We start from the raw sequence: 16,932 nt of genomic DNA on the forward strand, positions 1-16,932 counted from the left end.
CATCCGTGCACATACAGTTGGTGATATATTTTATACTTTATATACGCAATCCTCGTAGTGTTACAAAATATAACGACAACAACAGAACTCTCCACATTATTAAATCGTTTCGCGTTGCCACGCGTTATCATTTTCAGATTTTTAAATCGCCTAATAAGATGCATATAATGGATATCTTAGAGCATGGTAAATGTTCAGTATTACAGTTTCCTCCCAAGTATCATAACTAAAACGAAATTTAAGAATCTGAAACATTTTTTTTTAATTTTATCAATATACCAAAACGTGAAAAGGCCCCTTTAAATCAATGTGCACGTTATGGTTGCTGATTTCTGCCATATCGTTCTGACTTGTTTGCGAGTGTGAAGATGGTAACCAACACGCCAAATTACCGAACGACAAATATACCCGCCATAACGAAAAAAATGCGCGCTTGTGCGACAATTGTCAATCTCCACGCAGAGTTGTCGTTCCATGCTATGATATACATGCTGGTCCCATCAAATATTTGCGCGGAGGTTGGAAAAGTGTGACAGTTGTCGACCTGAAAGTCGCAAACGCGCCGGAACGACTAATATACCCACCCGAAGCAAAATTAATAGCGACAAATATCATAATAGTCGCATCGGCGCCTTTTTTGGCGTGGTTTTTGTCGCTTCTAAATTCTAGTTGTCGTGTTGGTCGGTTTGAAGATAGCCAACACGACAAGATGACAAATATACCGCCAGAACGACAAATAGTGCGACTCATGTCAAAGTGTTGTATTGAAGCCCTTTGGTCGTTCTGACGGGTATATTTGTCGTTCCAAAGATCTTTCAATTAACAAAGATTGGAAGCACCAATGAAAGACTGCAAAAGAGCTCGTGTAATTGCTCGGCCCTCTGGCGTTATCACGCGCTTCGGCAATGTCGTAATCAGGGTGCAGAATCAACGGTGTTTTAAGGGGTTTCCACACGGGTTGGACAGAATGTAAACACACCGTGTATGACTTTATTTTTGCAAATAATTCAAGTTATTAAAATTCATTTGCACAAAACTTTAGTGCATAAAAGACAGTTTTTCTTGCAGTTTGTGTCGATATCATTTATAAGAATAAATCCTTGAATACGTCTGAAATCGGTGACAAAATGTCACGTTGCGTCAAGCATAACCGTATAAATGAATGCAGTGTATATATACTTTTTGAACAAGAACACGTGCTTATTAAATAAAGTAATGCTGATGTATTTGACACTACCATAAGCAGCAAAAAAATCTGTCTTATGCACTTGAGTTGAAACTCTTAAGAAAAATTGTTTTAAAAAGTTACCTCGATCTTACCGGTTCCCACAAAGTCACGTTATCCTGCACCCTGTAATAGAACCAAAGATCTTTAACCCATTTATGCCCAGTGGACTCTCCCATCCTTCAAAATTGGATCAATTTATTTCCAAAATTAGGGATGTCTGGTATATTTATTTCTATTTTTAGAATATTTCTTACAGAATTTCGTTGAAGCGAACAGTGTAGACCCTGATGAGACGCCGCATTATGCGGCGTCTCATCTGGGTTTACGCTGTTTGCAATGTCCTTTTTTCAGGACGCTAGGCATAAATGGGTTAAATACACAAATACATACTTTGTACACATTTCAATACGCCATTGCATCACACGTTATTATTCCTTTTTTGGAAATTATGGATAAAGAATGAGTACAAAGATGATACCAAAATCTATAGTCTATAACTTTATGATTTAACTTAAAATATTTTCGGCGGTATAAAATAACAATCCTTTTAGAGCTTTCAGACCGAGTGAGACTGTTTTAAACAACATACTTGCCTTTTTACGAAAATTGTATTATATCTTTATTAAATCTTCTATATGGAAATGTTATATACAAAAATCTATAGCTAAATATAAAAAATTTGTTATTTTAACTTAAAATGCACTTAAAATATCCATTAGCGTAACATCGTAACATTTCAGACCGATGCAGACTTATTGAAAAGTACATACCTGCCTGTGCATACATTTTACTATTTCTTTATAAGTATTTCTTACAATAATATAATTTTAAAGGATACATAATAATCTACAGCCGCAACAGAAGTTAGTGATTTTAGCTGAAATAGTTCCGGACACATTCTTTAGCAGAACTTTCAAAGATTTCAAGGTGAGTAGACTATTTAAAAATACATGCCGCGGTATCTGCCGGCGCCTAATACTTTATTGTTTCTTTATAAATACTTTTGATTAACATATCATTTAAAAGGTTATATACAATGTACTTTTTTATTTCAACGTAAATAATCTCGGGGGTATTCGTTGGCGAATCTTTATACGATTTCAGACTGATGCACATTTTCTTGTTTACCAACAAGAGCACATCTGCCATGTCCTCAACTTCATATTTGAATATCAATTTTTTAGTTATATGCAAAACTATAGCCGAAACTAATTAATTTAGCCAAATATATATAAATACACGGTTTCTTTATAGATCTTTGATTACAACGATTGTAACTGAAGTCAAAGATCTATATACATGTATACACTGTTTCGTGATAGATCTTTGCTGAAGTTGTTCAGATGACATTCAATTGCGAATCTATACTCCAGGCCGAGGCAGACTATGTTATTGAAAAGTTCTTATCTGCCCTTGCCTTAACCTGTTTTTTTTAATTAAATTAATTATCATTTTAAAATAAATATAAAAATCTAAAGGCTGAATTTCAGAAATCAAATTTATGAATTTATATTGAACTGTTCCGTCGCTGTTCTCTATATTTCATAAACTTATCTATTTATTAATTACAATTTCCAAATAAAGTGTTAATTTAAGATAAAATATAAATCAGGAAACAAATACATAGATTTTACATTCAGTTATTACGGATAAATAATATTAGCAAGGCAATAAACATTTGAATACACATCTGCGATAGAGGCGCAAACGCATTCTCTCCAAGGGAGACCATATCCCTTTTGTGGATTAAGAGCATGATTATGTGTAGATAATATTATCATAAGATGCTGCACGTAACTTTCTCACGTGGCTGAAATCTCGGAGCCGCGAGCCACGATTTTTATAGATAGATCTTTAGTAGTTCTTTTTTGTTGGCGACTTTCCTTAAATCAACTTACACTCAAGACCGGTTTGGCCTATATAAGCCATCATTTTTCAATCGCCACCCAGAGTTGTATGTCCTTGCTATCGCATACAATCTCTACCATCACAAGAAAATCCTTCCAGATTTGGTAGGATTTTTTGTTGTTAAAGTATATATTATAAAAAGAAGTATCATTTTCTTTTATATTATAAAACTTTGTCCGAGGGACAGGTCATCCGGCAAAGTACACGTGCCCTTCTCGGCGTTACATTCACACTTAGATCATAATAATAACGGTATGCTGTCAGGTCCTGCCGACTTGTCGTTCTTCAATTGTGTAATGGCGCTGTGGATATTTTCGTTCGTTTGAACAAAGTACTTGATTTGCAGATTGTTTGTAGCTGGCTTTATCTCCGATGGGTTCGCAGGAGCTTTCCTGCTCCTGCATACTTTCCTGCTATCCACTTGGTGACGAAGTATATGTCATTGGTTCTGTTTTTGCGTACTGCCTCGTCAGGTCCTGTTTCATCTCAATTTAACTCTGTATGTCTGTTGTTATACTTCGCTTGATGTCATATTCGCGTCTGTGTACTCATATTGTTCTTTTGCTTTGTTCTGCACTTGTTGACACTTTCTTTATTTCCTCTTATTTCTTCAATGTATGTAGGATCCCTGCTGACATCCACTCTTTGTGGGTGTGCGACCTAGGGCCCAGTACTACTTGACATGTTGAGATTACTGCTTTTTTCACTGTCGGCCACTACTGCTCTATCGTCTCTTACTCAAGTAGCTCCTTGTTGGAGGGATTGACATTGATTTCCTCTTGCTGCAAGCTTTCTTTTAGGATAGCGATGTTGTAACGCTTGAGCTGGCTGGACCCCCCCCCCCCCCCCCCCCCCCCCCCCCCCCCTGATGTGCAGTTATTCTTTTGTATCTTCAGTTTCAAGCGGGCGACAAGAAGGAGATTATGGTCGGAAGCAAGGTCCGATACTTGCTTGACGCGTGCATCCTGGAGAGAAGAGCAAAACTTCCTTAAGATGCACAGAAAGTCGATCTGGTTCTCCGTTCACATGTCTGTTGACACCCGTGTTCCCTGTTCTGATGGAAAACGCTTCCTCTTATGACCAGGTTACCTTAGGCGCAAAGGTCGGCAAATCTCTCACCGTTGTCATTCATATTGCAAAGCACTTGCTGTCCCGTGATCTCCACATTCCCTTGACGATCTTCCGTTGACGTCACCCATTATAATGATTTGTTTACTCTTAAATCTGCCGTGTATGATGGTTGACAGTCTGATGAAAACTTTGTCCTTCTCTTCCTCTGTATTGCCATTCTTCAGAGCGTAGCACTTGATAATGTTCATGGTGATCGCCTTCGCCTTTGGAGAGAGGCTGTCATGAACAGTGGTCCGTGCGACTACCACCTATAGAGGGCCCTGTGTGAGAGATTGGAAAGCATCAGGGCCACTGCCTGAGTGTTTGCTGCATCCACCTGCTCATACCCCGAGAACAGCAGTAACTCGCAAGTAGTCCGTCGCTACAGGCAAGAACCAGTAAATCTTTATTAGCTGATAACTAGGATGGTTAAGTTGAACTTCATTATATATGTGGCCACTTTTTTGCCGGAAAGATGTTGGTGGTAGTCCTGAGTAAAGACGAAGGTCTTCGTCCTGACTGTTTCCGGTTGACTTTCGCTTTCACTGCCCGGCGTACTACGCCGTTCAGCTCGAGGTCGTTATTTCCCAGGTCCGCGATGTATGTTGTTTTGCTTTTTGACGTGTCTGGAGCAATAAGGTTTTGACATAGTAAGGTAGCTGGCCCTACGCCGAACCCTCCTCCATTTTCAGTCGGGCTTGGGACCGTCCTTGGCGGAGTTGAACATGAATAAAAACAGTAAATAGATTATAAAGAATGTATATGACTTCATTAAAAACATTCGAACAAACAATCAAACATTTTAATAAGGTCGTCATAGCGGGCTGGATACTATGTCTGTTCGGGGAAAACGGGGTCACGGGGTCGATCCAAACTGTATTTTAGGCGTATTTTGCCTCACATACGACAAGTACTGGTTCTATCCAGGAAGCGAACTGAAAAGCGACCAATCACCCGAAGGAATATCTATCCAGTTTAATGAATAGGTGTAAGCTAGTTGAATTCATTACCAGTTAGGTCCACTGATGTACATGCACTCGTGATGAAGCTGATGGACTTGTAAATAAACTTTGAATTTATATACAAATTCGAAATCATGACCAATAAAAAAATATATATCGGGTCATTCATAAATAATTATTAATTAAACTCTGTGCAGTAATAAAGCGCTTTAGCCTCTTTTTTGTAGATATTTTGGTCGCAAAGTTTACTTCTAGCCACCAAGTGTTTTAAATACGTTAATTTCAAAATCCGGAGTCCTCCTCTGTGGTAGCATTTTCGATTTTTCTCTCGAGGAATAGGATTCGATTCCCGGTTGATGCAAACAAATTATATATTTCTATGAAGTGTTTTACATTATAGTATTTTGAGTGAAAACATTTCACATGACATTTTTTCTTCTGTGAAGATAACCCCTTTTATTAATATGTTCACTATCATAATTAATTGTACTGTTACTCAATGAACAATGTTGCAACTTGACATTACATAAGCTTATATTTTCTTATACGGGTTAACACCGATAGTTGTATATTTTCACGCTCCGAAACCTACTTCCAAACGACGTAAAACTATGCCAACATCAGTACATTCCTGTTGTAGATTATATAGTGTGATGTCGCCTATTGTATGACTGGTTTACACTTTACCAATCCGGAAATTAACAAGTCTCAGATACGACTCATTCAACAGGTATTCAAATCAAGGTAAACAATAATTTCTGATTTTGATAGAACTAAATCGAATATTTGATTCGATGACCGCAGTAGCAGTAAATGATCGAGTAAAGAAAATTGTGAAACACTGCAATTCTGTAATTCACAAGTGTTAGATTTTGAGAACTCTTTAAATGTACCGTACATGTCAAAGCGTTGTTTACCTGGTCAAAATGGCGGCTAAATGAATCGCGGAAGTGAAGGAATTGCACGATTGTTACCTACTTGCTTTCGGTGCAGTCTTCTTCAATGATTTGTTAATATTGCATGCATTTGTCTTCTTGTTTAGCGTACAATTATGTTTGAAAATAAGAGTGTTATAAACCAAATGAAATACCAATGAAATTTGCAGATGAAACATGTTTTTTTGGCTTGTTTTGATTTTGTACTATTTGCAAGATACTCTGTGAACTATCTTAATTTAAAAAACATTTATGCATCACACCATATACCAAGGATAAGAATAACCACCTGATTGTGTATGTCAGAGCTCTGACCGGAAAATATCTGGCTTTGGAGCCTATTAACTTAATGTTATTTTGTCTATTGTTTTTATATGAAGGATCTATTTTGTAGCCAATTAAATACTTACACAATGTCAAACCATGATACTGACGTGAAAAATAAAGCACTTCGTTTGTATTTGTTTTTTTAAATAATGCGTTGCATATCATTTCTTTAAAACATGTGTTTGTGGTTAAAAAAAGTGGTAATAGTAACTGAAACAGAAAATAATCTAAGACAAGATTCTTTTATCTGATGTGTTTAGATATATCAAGTGCACACTTTTCTTTAATATCTTGTGAATTTTTATGTAAAAATGTGAAATATCAACTTAAGTAGTGCAAATCACAACTTAATTTGGTACAAATTTTCAATGTTTTTCCCACTATTTTCAGTGGACTTCATGAGTCCCCAATAGTAAACAACATGAGGTTTTTACTTCCGTGGTCAGTATGTTTACTGGCTGTTCTTCTGGGTAGTGCAGATGCCCAAACAAGGGAACAAATAATTCAGAATACAAATGGCTACCAAGTGGAAAGAGCACCGTAAGTTAATTTCTTTGAGTTTTCAAAAGAAGAATTCACGTGTAAAAGACGGATGCTGCACTCAATGGGTTGCAGTTCGCATTAACATGATTAAAGATTGACACTATTATTCCCAATAGCTGATTGTCATTTTTTCAATGATTGCAGGTGGATTGATATAAATAGATGATCAGAAGCTCAAATGATGTATGTAGCAGTGATACACGTTTGTTAAAATGCAGAGTATATAATGGAGTACTTGATTCAATTTAGAGGTGATCCATAAAATATTACAACTCTAAAACATTTCGATTCTTTTAGGACATACATAATAATGGCACCTAGGAAAGTGAGACCCAACCAAGTGTTCCAGATTTTTGCAACAATCCTGCGACTGGAGTACAGTGAAATCAGCCTGAGGGTCTCCATAATTAAAGGAAACACAGAATTTGCTGAAACATTGATGCAATTTGATCAGCCAGGAAGTCGAATTATGCAGATGTTGGTAAGCTACTTGATTGCAAGAAATTTTATGAACTGAATTTTACTGAAAGAGGATTTTAAGACTAGCATTTTTAGCTCATCTGTCATCACGTTGGCGTCGGCGTCCGGTTAAGTTTTGCGTTTAGGTCCACTTTTCTCAAAAATTATCAATGCTATTGCATTCAAGCTTGGTACACTTAATAACTATCATGCGGGGACTGGGCAGGCAAAGTTAGATAACTCTGGCGTGCATTTTGACATAATTATGTGCCCTTTTTTATACTAAGAAAATTGAAAATTTTGGTTACGTTTTGTGTTTATTAGGGCTGCAACAATATACCGGTATATATCGCAATACGCAATCCGCATATTGTATTGCGATATGATTTTCATCATACCGGTACGAAAATTTTACAAAAATTCACTCACATTTCGTCCAGAAAAGCCATCCGAAATAATGATAAAAAGGTAAACAAAACAAAGCAGTGTAAATTATTTTTTACGTAAAAATAGCATTCTAAAAAGTGTATTATACGGAGAAGCGTTGTTACATCCATGGGAGCATTCATTCGATGCTTTTGAACAGATTATCGTTGAATTAATTGCGCACAGCTGTAAATGTTTCATTCGATTCTGATTTGAGCATTATTTGTAATCCGAATTTCGGAAACACGCTTCCAAATTTGAATGCTAAAGCAATAAAAAATTATAGCGTCAAATAAAAAGTGCTTTATCCTTTGTCTCAATAAAAAGCGCGCGAAAATTATACAGACATGTAGAATGTCGCATGGAAAGTATGGGTGTATTTTGTGTTGTATAAAAACGGGAACATCACATCAGCTGAATTACGCGTGTTCAGTGGGAAAAACGCCCCGGTTGGACGTTATTTCATCACATCTTTAAATAGTAACAATTTCAAAAATGTATTTGATACTTAAGAAAATTTGCGAATGTTTGTGTTTCTTATTATTCTTGAGCACATTTATAGGAAATATTTACCAGAATTTGCTTTAAAATTGGAATTTATGGGATTATCGGGTAATTGGCAAGTTATAATTTTGGTACAAGTTAGCAATATATTGCGATATATTGCAATACGGGTTTTTGAACTGACAATATATTGCAATACGGTTTTTGGCGTATTGTTGCAGCACTAGTGTTTATGTCCATTTTATTCCTTAAGTATCAAAGCTATTGCTTTCATACTTGCAACACTTACTAACTATCATACAGGGACTTTGCAGGCAAAGTTATGTAACTCTGACTGGCATTTTGACAGAATTATGTGCCCTTTTTATACTTAGAAAATTAGAAATTTGGTTAAGTTTTGTGTTTAGGTCCACTTTATTCCTACAGTATCAAAGCTATTGCGTTCATTCTTGCAACACTTATTAACTATCACAAGGGGACTGTGCAGGCAAAGTAATGTAACTCTGACTGGCATTTGGACGGAATTATGGGCCCTTTATACTTAGAAAATTTAAAATTTGGTTAAGTTTTGTGTTTTGGTCCACTTAACCCCTAAGGTATCATAGATATTGCTTTCATACTTGGAACACTCGCAAATAGGGTTGTCAACGAATATCCGAATATCCGAATATTCGGTCCCGGACCGAATATTCGGATACTATTTTCCGAATCGAATATTCGGAAGAAAAAAATAAAAAAATCGAGTAATTTCAAAGACTTTGTATTCGTGAAATTTGCTTCAAACATTGTACAAAAAGTCGTTCCTCGTGTCATAATGTTTAGTCCGGATAATTCGTCGCTATGGTGATGACAGTATACCGGTCATAAATCCCGCTAATTGCCTAACAAAGACAGTCACTTTGTGTCAAAATTATGATAGGTTCTAATCGCATCGGCAATCAAAACACCGACCTGCACTTGATCCAATGACTCGAATTACATTTAAAATTATCAAAGAGTAAATGAGTAAAGGAAAAGCCGACTTGGTGTAAAAAAAACAAATAAGACCGTATGGCAATTAAAACACCGACCCGTCTTGATCTAATAACTCGAATTACATTTAACATGATAAAAGATTAAATAAGTAAAGGAAGTGCCGACTTGGTGTGAAAAACAAAAAAGATCGTATGGTTATAATCACGTTGTCCAATCAAAAAAGCTTTTAGAAAATAATTTACTCAACCTCTAACCGAGCAAGAGAATTCTGACGAACTTCAGAGATATTTGCTTGTGAAAATGGAGCCAACCGCTAAACCTCTTGACTGGTGGAAACGTCACGAGAGCGGATTTCCGAAAGTCGCGTATGTTGCTAGGAGTGTTCTATATGTACCTGCAACTTCTATGCCATTTGAGCGCATATTATCAACCACTGGATTGCTCATCAATAAACTAAGAAATAGACTCGCCAGTGATCTGGTCGACGCAATCGTGTTTTTAAATAAGAACAATGTTCATGTGCCCAGTGACGCCGATCCGAGTGACTTTTAAATGTGGCAACGGTGTTTTAATATCATAAATACGTTACCTGTTATCTCTAGCTTACCCCTTTCCAAGGGAGTTATTTCATCCGGAAAATATTCAAGCGCTGGGAATCGTCCACCTCTATAAGAATCCAAATCAGGTTAAACATAGTACAATGCAACCTAACAGGAAATCAAGAACCACAACTCATCTTTCCTTTCCGGATAAAACCATGTGCAAAGCCTATTTTAGGCTCAGGGCTTATGTGTTCTTTTCACTGTGTTTTTGGCGGAGTTTAAAAGGATAAAGTTTATTTATCTTTTATTTGTATCATTCGGTTTATATTTCTATACTTTTTGTTGCAGTAATTGTCATATTTCTGCTTTTGCTGGGTTTCTTTGTTTGCATCGTCGCTCATGTACATGACGTCATGAGCACGTGAACCACGAGGAATTCGTGCCTATTCCCCAATAAGTAATTGAGGTCAATTGGACAGCGTTCTTTGTGTTTACATTTTGTGGTTTAACTTTTTATTTGAATTTATAATCATTAATTTGTTTTTTTGTAGGTTCTTTCTGTTTCTTTTATTTCAGAATGAACTTACAGGATAGAGGTTCTTGTGGTCATATCAAAGCAAGGTGGGATTCCCACGATACTTGCTTGGCATGTACCGGTTGCACATTTAATAACAAATGTGCGGTTTGCGATTTGTGGGCTTACGACGTATGGACAAAAGCAGGTCGCCGGAGGACATCGATCAGCCGCAAACGCAACGAACCTCCATCCGACGTTGATTACCCGGTGACTCCACTGGTCAAGGATGACCAGCGGTTTTGTCAGTCACCGGGTACCGGGCAAGATGGTGTTGTTGTCAGTCGATCGTCATCAGATCTTATGACTCACACCATGCATACCGGCGACATTGATCATGGAACGACTGGATCAATGTCAGACCACATGGCAGCCGCCATTCTACGGTCTTTGTCCGGTGACGTAACCGGTCATAATATGACCGACCGGTCACCGGTCCGGTCACCGGTCATGTCACCGGTCCGGTCACCGGTCCGGTCCGGTCACAGGTCAACAGTCATCAGTTGGGCCTGCCACCGATAACACCAATCGCCGGTCAAGAAGAACTCGGTCTTCATCATCGGCGTATTCTTCTACATCCGATTCGTCGTCGAATACATCGTCTTCATCAAGGAGTGGACATCGGACACGCTCTTCTTCGTCGAGCAGTTATCATCGTCGCGGCGCTCATAAGCGATCACGTCGTCACTCACGGAGACGGTATTCCAAAAAATCTCTATCACATCGCAGCCGATCCACATCTCGACAGCGCAGCCGATCCAGATCTCGACATTGCAGGAAACGAGGACGTCGGCAACGTTCACGTAGACAGCATCGGACTTACCATACGTATAGTCGTTCACCATCGTGTTCCGTTATGGAATCGCATGTTTCCATGCCAAATGTGTTGGTTCCAACGTTGACTGCCACACGTATTACATCTTCAGGAGCTCATCTCACTACTACGGCGTCAGTGTCAACACCACGGGTATCATCTACAGTATCTAGTCGTGTACCCCCTACAGCTACCCTGTCGAATCCTGATACACTATGGATACAGAATTCGGCGGGACATTTTGTACCGGTCAATGCTGATAATTTACCTTCTTCCGGTTTACATTATCAGTTTACTGACGTCGGGGATGATCATTCGCTGTTACCAGACAATTACAATCCGGTACAAGATATTCTCACTTCTGTTCCTGCTGATTCTATACAAACCGCTGGTGTTGTAGAGAGTGAGGCTGATTCAGATGCAGAATCTAATGTTGAGACGGATCAATATTTAGCTCCGATTGGTCAGATCTATGAACTGATGTTTCGTACTCTTGGTGAAGATTACTGTCCAAGACCTGCTGAACTGTCCTCAAATGCGACGATTTCTGTGACAGAACAACTTTTTCGTACATTTGATCCCAACAGGGTTATTAAGTCGACGGCTCGTCCTGACCCACGACTTCCCATTGGTTCTACTGTTCTATCTGTTCTTCAATCATTGGAATCAGCTAATAAGACTATTCCAAAACGAGGAGAAACATGGAAAATTCCTAAGGAACTAGCTGATCCAAAACACCAGGAAGGTAGTAAAAGTTACAAACCTCCTGTACCACATGCAACATCTGGGTTGGATTTTTCAAAACTTCCGGTTCCAGATCCGGACATAAGCAAGCTATCTCTTGTAATGCCAAGTGGTTCCAATTCAGTTTCTGTTCCGTTTTCAATGTTGGAAACTTGGGAAATGAGGGAACGTAGATCATTAGGTTTGACTAACCAAATTGACTTCATGCTAGCGACAATTTTACAAATGGTGTGTGATTGGTCGGAATCTGTTCTGGAGGAACTCCGTGATTTGTTAATTCATCTCTCACGGACCACACTGGCCTTATCTCACACTTCTGCTTCTTCAATGTCCGAGATGCTAAGGATTCGTAGAGATCTTATCCTTACTTCTTTACCTAAAGATTTTCTGTTGGAACCTGGTATGAACTCGCTCAGAACAGCTCCTCTCACATCAGGGTTTCTTTTTGGTGGAAGGATACAAGAAGCAATCACAGCTGACAAGGATGACCAACTTCATGCTTCTTTAGCTAGAAACAACTCTGGACAACGCCAAGGGGTCTTTAAGCATCCTGCTTCTAGGCCACCAGCAGTTCCAGCATTCAAGACGGCTAAGAGAAATAACCTTTTCTCTAAAAAGCCTTCTTTTAATCCACGGTCAGGTCCTAATAGGCAGTCTTCCTATAACAGACCTTCTTTGTCACACAAGTCTTCTAATAAAGATTCTGGGAAAAAGGGCAAACCCAAGCCGGGACAGAGGAATTTCAAACCTTCTACCGGCAGGGGCGCACCTCCTGCTTATCAGCCCTAGGTCCCTTCCCTTTCTACCGCCACAACCTCCGATGCCGGAAATACCAGTCGGGGCCAGACTTTTCCACTTCTCAAATCGATGGCTTCAAATTACTTCAGACGCATGGGTTCATTCTCTTGTGACAAAAGGCCTGACTTTTCAATTCGAAAAAAGGCCTCCACTTTCTCGCGTCCCTATAGAGCTGGTATCTCGGCATCCACATATTCCAGAGTCCATTCTCGGGCTCTTGGAAAAACAGGCGGTAGAAATGGTTCAAGATCCTTATTCTCCAGGATTTTACAGTCGTCTTTTTCTTGTTCAAAAGAAAAATGGTTCCTGGAGACCAGTAATAGATTTAAAAGTGTTCAACATGTATCTCCTCAAACCAACTTTCAAAATGGAGACTCCTTCTTTCATACGGGAATCCATCAAACCCCTGCACTGGGGGGTGTCTTTGGATCTGGAAGATGCTTACTTCCATGTTCCTATACATCCCAACTACCGAAAGTACTTGCGATTCGCCTTTCAAGGCCAAGTCTACCAGTCGCGACAGCCCCACGAGTTTTTACCAAACTAATGTCGGCAGTCGGATCACACCTCAGAGTTCACGGGATTATTCTTCTTCAGTATTTCGACGACTGGCTCTTACACCAGCTCGATCGTCAATTGCTTCTGTACAACCTAGAATTCTCTTGGAAGGAGCTCCTCTCGTTAGGGCTCCTTCTCAATGCAGACAAATCAGACCTCATTCCTTCACAGGACTTTACGTTTGTGGGAATGAATTTCTTGACCCACATCAATCGGGTCAGAGTGTCTATTCAACGTATATCAGACCTTCTGATGAAGGTCAACTGGGTTTTGTCCCAATCTCATATAACAGCTCAAGAATTCCTCTCTCTCAACGGTATCCTGAGCTCAGTAGCAGACTTTGTGCAGTTGGGACGTCTCTTCCTACGTCCTCTTCAGCACTATCTCTCAGCTTGTTGGAAATGGTCTCCAGGCAATCTATTAACACAGATTCCAATCCTTCCCTCCTTAAGGTCTCATCTTCAGTGGTGGCTAGACGAGGAGACTCTGTTGGCAGGAGTACCCCTTCTTCCCCCGCAACCGTCATTATATCTAATAACGGATGCGAGCAAGGAAGGGTGGGGTGCTCACCTGGAACCTCTCAGTCTGATAATTTCAGGGTTGTGGTCTCATCAGGAATCTCACCTTCATATCAACAATCTAGAAATGCGAGCAGTATTTCTAGCTGTATCTCATTTCCAATCACATCTTCGAGACTCTTGTGTGATGGTGTCAACAGACAACACATCTGTGGTGGCTTACATCCAGGCACAGGGGGGAACACATTCTCAATCCCTGTATCTGGAAACCAGAAAATTACTTGTTCTTTGCAAAACACTCAACATTCATCTGCTGGCAAAATATATACCAGGTCGCCTCAACGCCCTGGCGGATGGTTTGTCTCGCAAACACCAGTTACTTCCATCGGAGTGGACACTTCATCAAGAAGTGACCAACCAGATCTTTTTCAAGTTCGGTTATCCCCTGGTCGATCTATTTGCAACCAGACACAATCACAGACTTCCTCTGTATGTGAGTCCAGTTTACGATCCACCAGCGTGGGCAATCGACGCGCTTTCGTTCGCATGGGACCAACTGGACGCTTACGCCTATCCCCCACCCATTCTAATTCCCCAAATATTGGGGAAAATCAGGGTGAGCTCTTGCAGGATACTCCTGATTGCCCCTTGGTGGCCCAGAAGATCTTGGTTCAACGATCTTCTCAGTCTCCTGTACGATTATCCCAGGAATCTTCCTCACAGGTCAGATCTTCTGTCTCAAAGCGGCAGACTACATGCGGACCCAAAAATGTTCCACTTACACGTCTGGCCGTTATCAGGCAATCTTTGCAGAAGAAATGTTTTTCTGTCAGGGCTTCAACCCTCGTTGCTTCGGCAAGGAGAAAATCCACCAGAGCAGTCTATGATGCTCGTTGGAAACTCTTCTCCAATTGGTGTTTTCGAGGGAAAATTAATCCCCTCAATCCCTCTGCTAGACGAATAGCGGATTTTCTCATTTATCTTTTTGATGATAAGAAACTTTCTCTTAGTTCCATCAAAGGATACAGATCTATGATTTCGCATACATTGGCTTTCACTAAGTCTTCACAAGTCTGTGCTGATCCAGCTATTTCAGAACTTGTTCGAGCTATGGAACTTAGTCGTCCTGTATCTCGTACACTTGCTCCTAAATGGGATTTAGCTTGTGTGCTTGGTTCCCTTATTAAGGCTCCCTATGAACCTCTTGATCAGGCTTCATTACAATTCCTAACATGGAAGACCGTTTTCCTTCTTACTATGGCTTCAGCCAAACGGAGAAGTGAAATTCATGCTCTTTCTATCGAGGATAGTCATCTTCGTTTTGACTCTTCTGATGGTTCTGTTACATTGTTGTGTCAGTCAGGATTCCTTGCTAAAAATCAACTCCCCTCTATGGCTTCCAAACCCTTCAAAGTTCCAAGTCTATCTAGAACTTGTGGACATGAAGATGATGATAGACTCCTTTGCCCGGTCAGGGCTTTGAAGTTCTACCTTAAAAAGGTAAAGTCTATTCGAGGTTCTCGCAAGAGACTTTTCATTCCATTAAAAGGGGGGGGCGATGTGTCTGCGGCTTCTATTTCTCGTTGGATAGCCTCGACTATAAGGAAAGCTTATTCTTCTCTTTCATCGAGGGATTTATCCCTGTTTAAGATAAGACCGCATGAATTAAGAGCTCTTTCGGCTTCGTGGGCTTATATTAATCAGACCCCACTATCTGAAGTGCTTCAAGCTGCTTTCTGGAGGAATCCGACCACCTTCTCCTCTTTTTATCTTCGTTCTCTTGAGTGCCAACAATACAATTTGTATAAGTTGGGTCCTCTTGTAGTGGCTCAAACTGTAGTTTCTTCTATGGCGTAAGTACACTGGTGCCATCCGAGAATTAAGTACTATACTGTACTAACAAAGATTATAAGAGGACTTGATTCTACTATCTCTGGCTGTAAACCCTCTATATGGGTTTTGCTGTGATGGGAAAAAATATGCGAACCTTCCCGCCGCAGCTGCAAAATCAGCTAGAGATAACAGGTAACGTATTTATGATATTAAAACAAATTTTCTTAAGTAAAATTCATTTTAATTATTAAATACTTACCTGTTATCGGTAAGTCCCACCTCCCACCCCGCTCATCGCCTTTTTATGTTTGCGTAAAGGAAAGATGAGTTGTGGTTCTTGATTTCCTGTTAGGTTGCATTGTACTATGTTTAACCTGATTTGGATTCTTATAGAGGTGGACGATTCCCAGCGCTTGAATATTTTCCGGATGAAATAACTCCCTTGGAAAGGGGTAAGCTAGAGATAACAGGTAAGTATTTAATAATTAAAATGAATTTTACTTAAGAAAATTTGTTTTGTTTGCATGTGTTCGCTATGTAAATAAAACGTTTAAGTTCAGTTCAAATTATTTATAGATCTAACTGTTTTGTCATGTAATTATTTTGTCGTCATGTAAATATTATGTTTCTCGTTCTATTGTTGATGTACAATATTAAAGCACGTGTTCGCTATGTAAATACTGTCTTTAAGTTTAGCTTAAATTATTTATAGATCTAACTGTTTTGTTATGTAATTGTTTTGTCGTCATGTAAATATTATGTTTCTCGTTCTATTGTTGATTTACAATATTAAAAGTTTAAAAACAGTTTTCGTCATTCAATTTTAACAATAAGCGACGGCAATGCTGTGTCAATATTTAGTCACTTCCGGGGAACTTCCGGTAAAAACGAAAGTAGAATTCATGGAGTAATGGTACGGTAAACATAGTTGATTTTTTTCTAACAGATGTTGACCGAATATCAGAATATTCGTTCGGAAGGATGACCGAATATCCGAATACCAATATCGGTATTCGTTGCCATCCCTACTCGCAAACCATCATAAGGGTACAGTAAAAGGACAAGTTGCATAACTCTGGTTGTCATTTTTACGGAATTATGGCCCTTTTTTGACTTAGTAACTTTGAATATATGGTTAAATTTTGTGTTTCGATCCACTTTACTTCTAAAGTAT

General features: G+C 39.2%; 1 protein-coding gene across 1 annotated transcript in view; it reads left to right on the top strand.

Moving 5' to 3' along the window:
- The first annotated feature begins 5,887 nt into the window (after positions 1 to 5,887).
- Positions 5,888 to 16,932, top strand: part of LOC127844265 (CD109 antigen-like) — a 47,179-nt gene continuing 36,134 nt past the window's right edge. Inside the window, exons 1-3 of the mRNA XM_052374332.1 lie at positions 5,888 to 5,952; positions 6,861 to 7,010; positions 7,311 to 7,494. Of these exons, the coding sequence (XP_052230292.1) occupies positions 6,892 to 7,010; positions 7,311 to 7,494 (303 nt within the window). The 5' untranslated portion in view covers positions 5,888 to 5,952; positions 6,861 to 6,891. The remainder of the gene's footprint in view (positions 5,953 to 6,860; positions 7,011 to 7,310; positions 7,495 to 16,932) is intronic.

The sequence above is a fragment of the Dreissena polymorpha genome, chromosome 9 (genome assembly GCF_020536995.1).
Source record: "Dreissena polymorpha isolate Duluth1 chromosome 9, UMN_Dpol_1.0, whole genome shotgun sequence".
NCBI lineage: Eukaryota > Metazoa > Mollusca > Bivalvia > Myida > Dreissenidae > Dreissena > Dreissena polymorpha.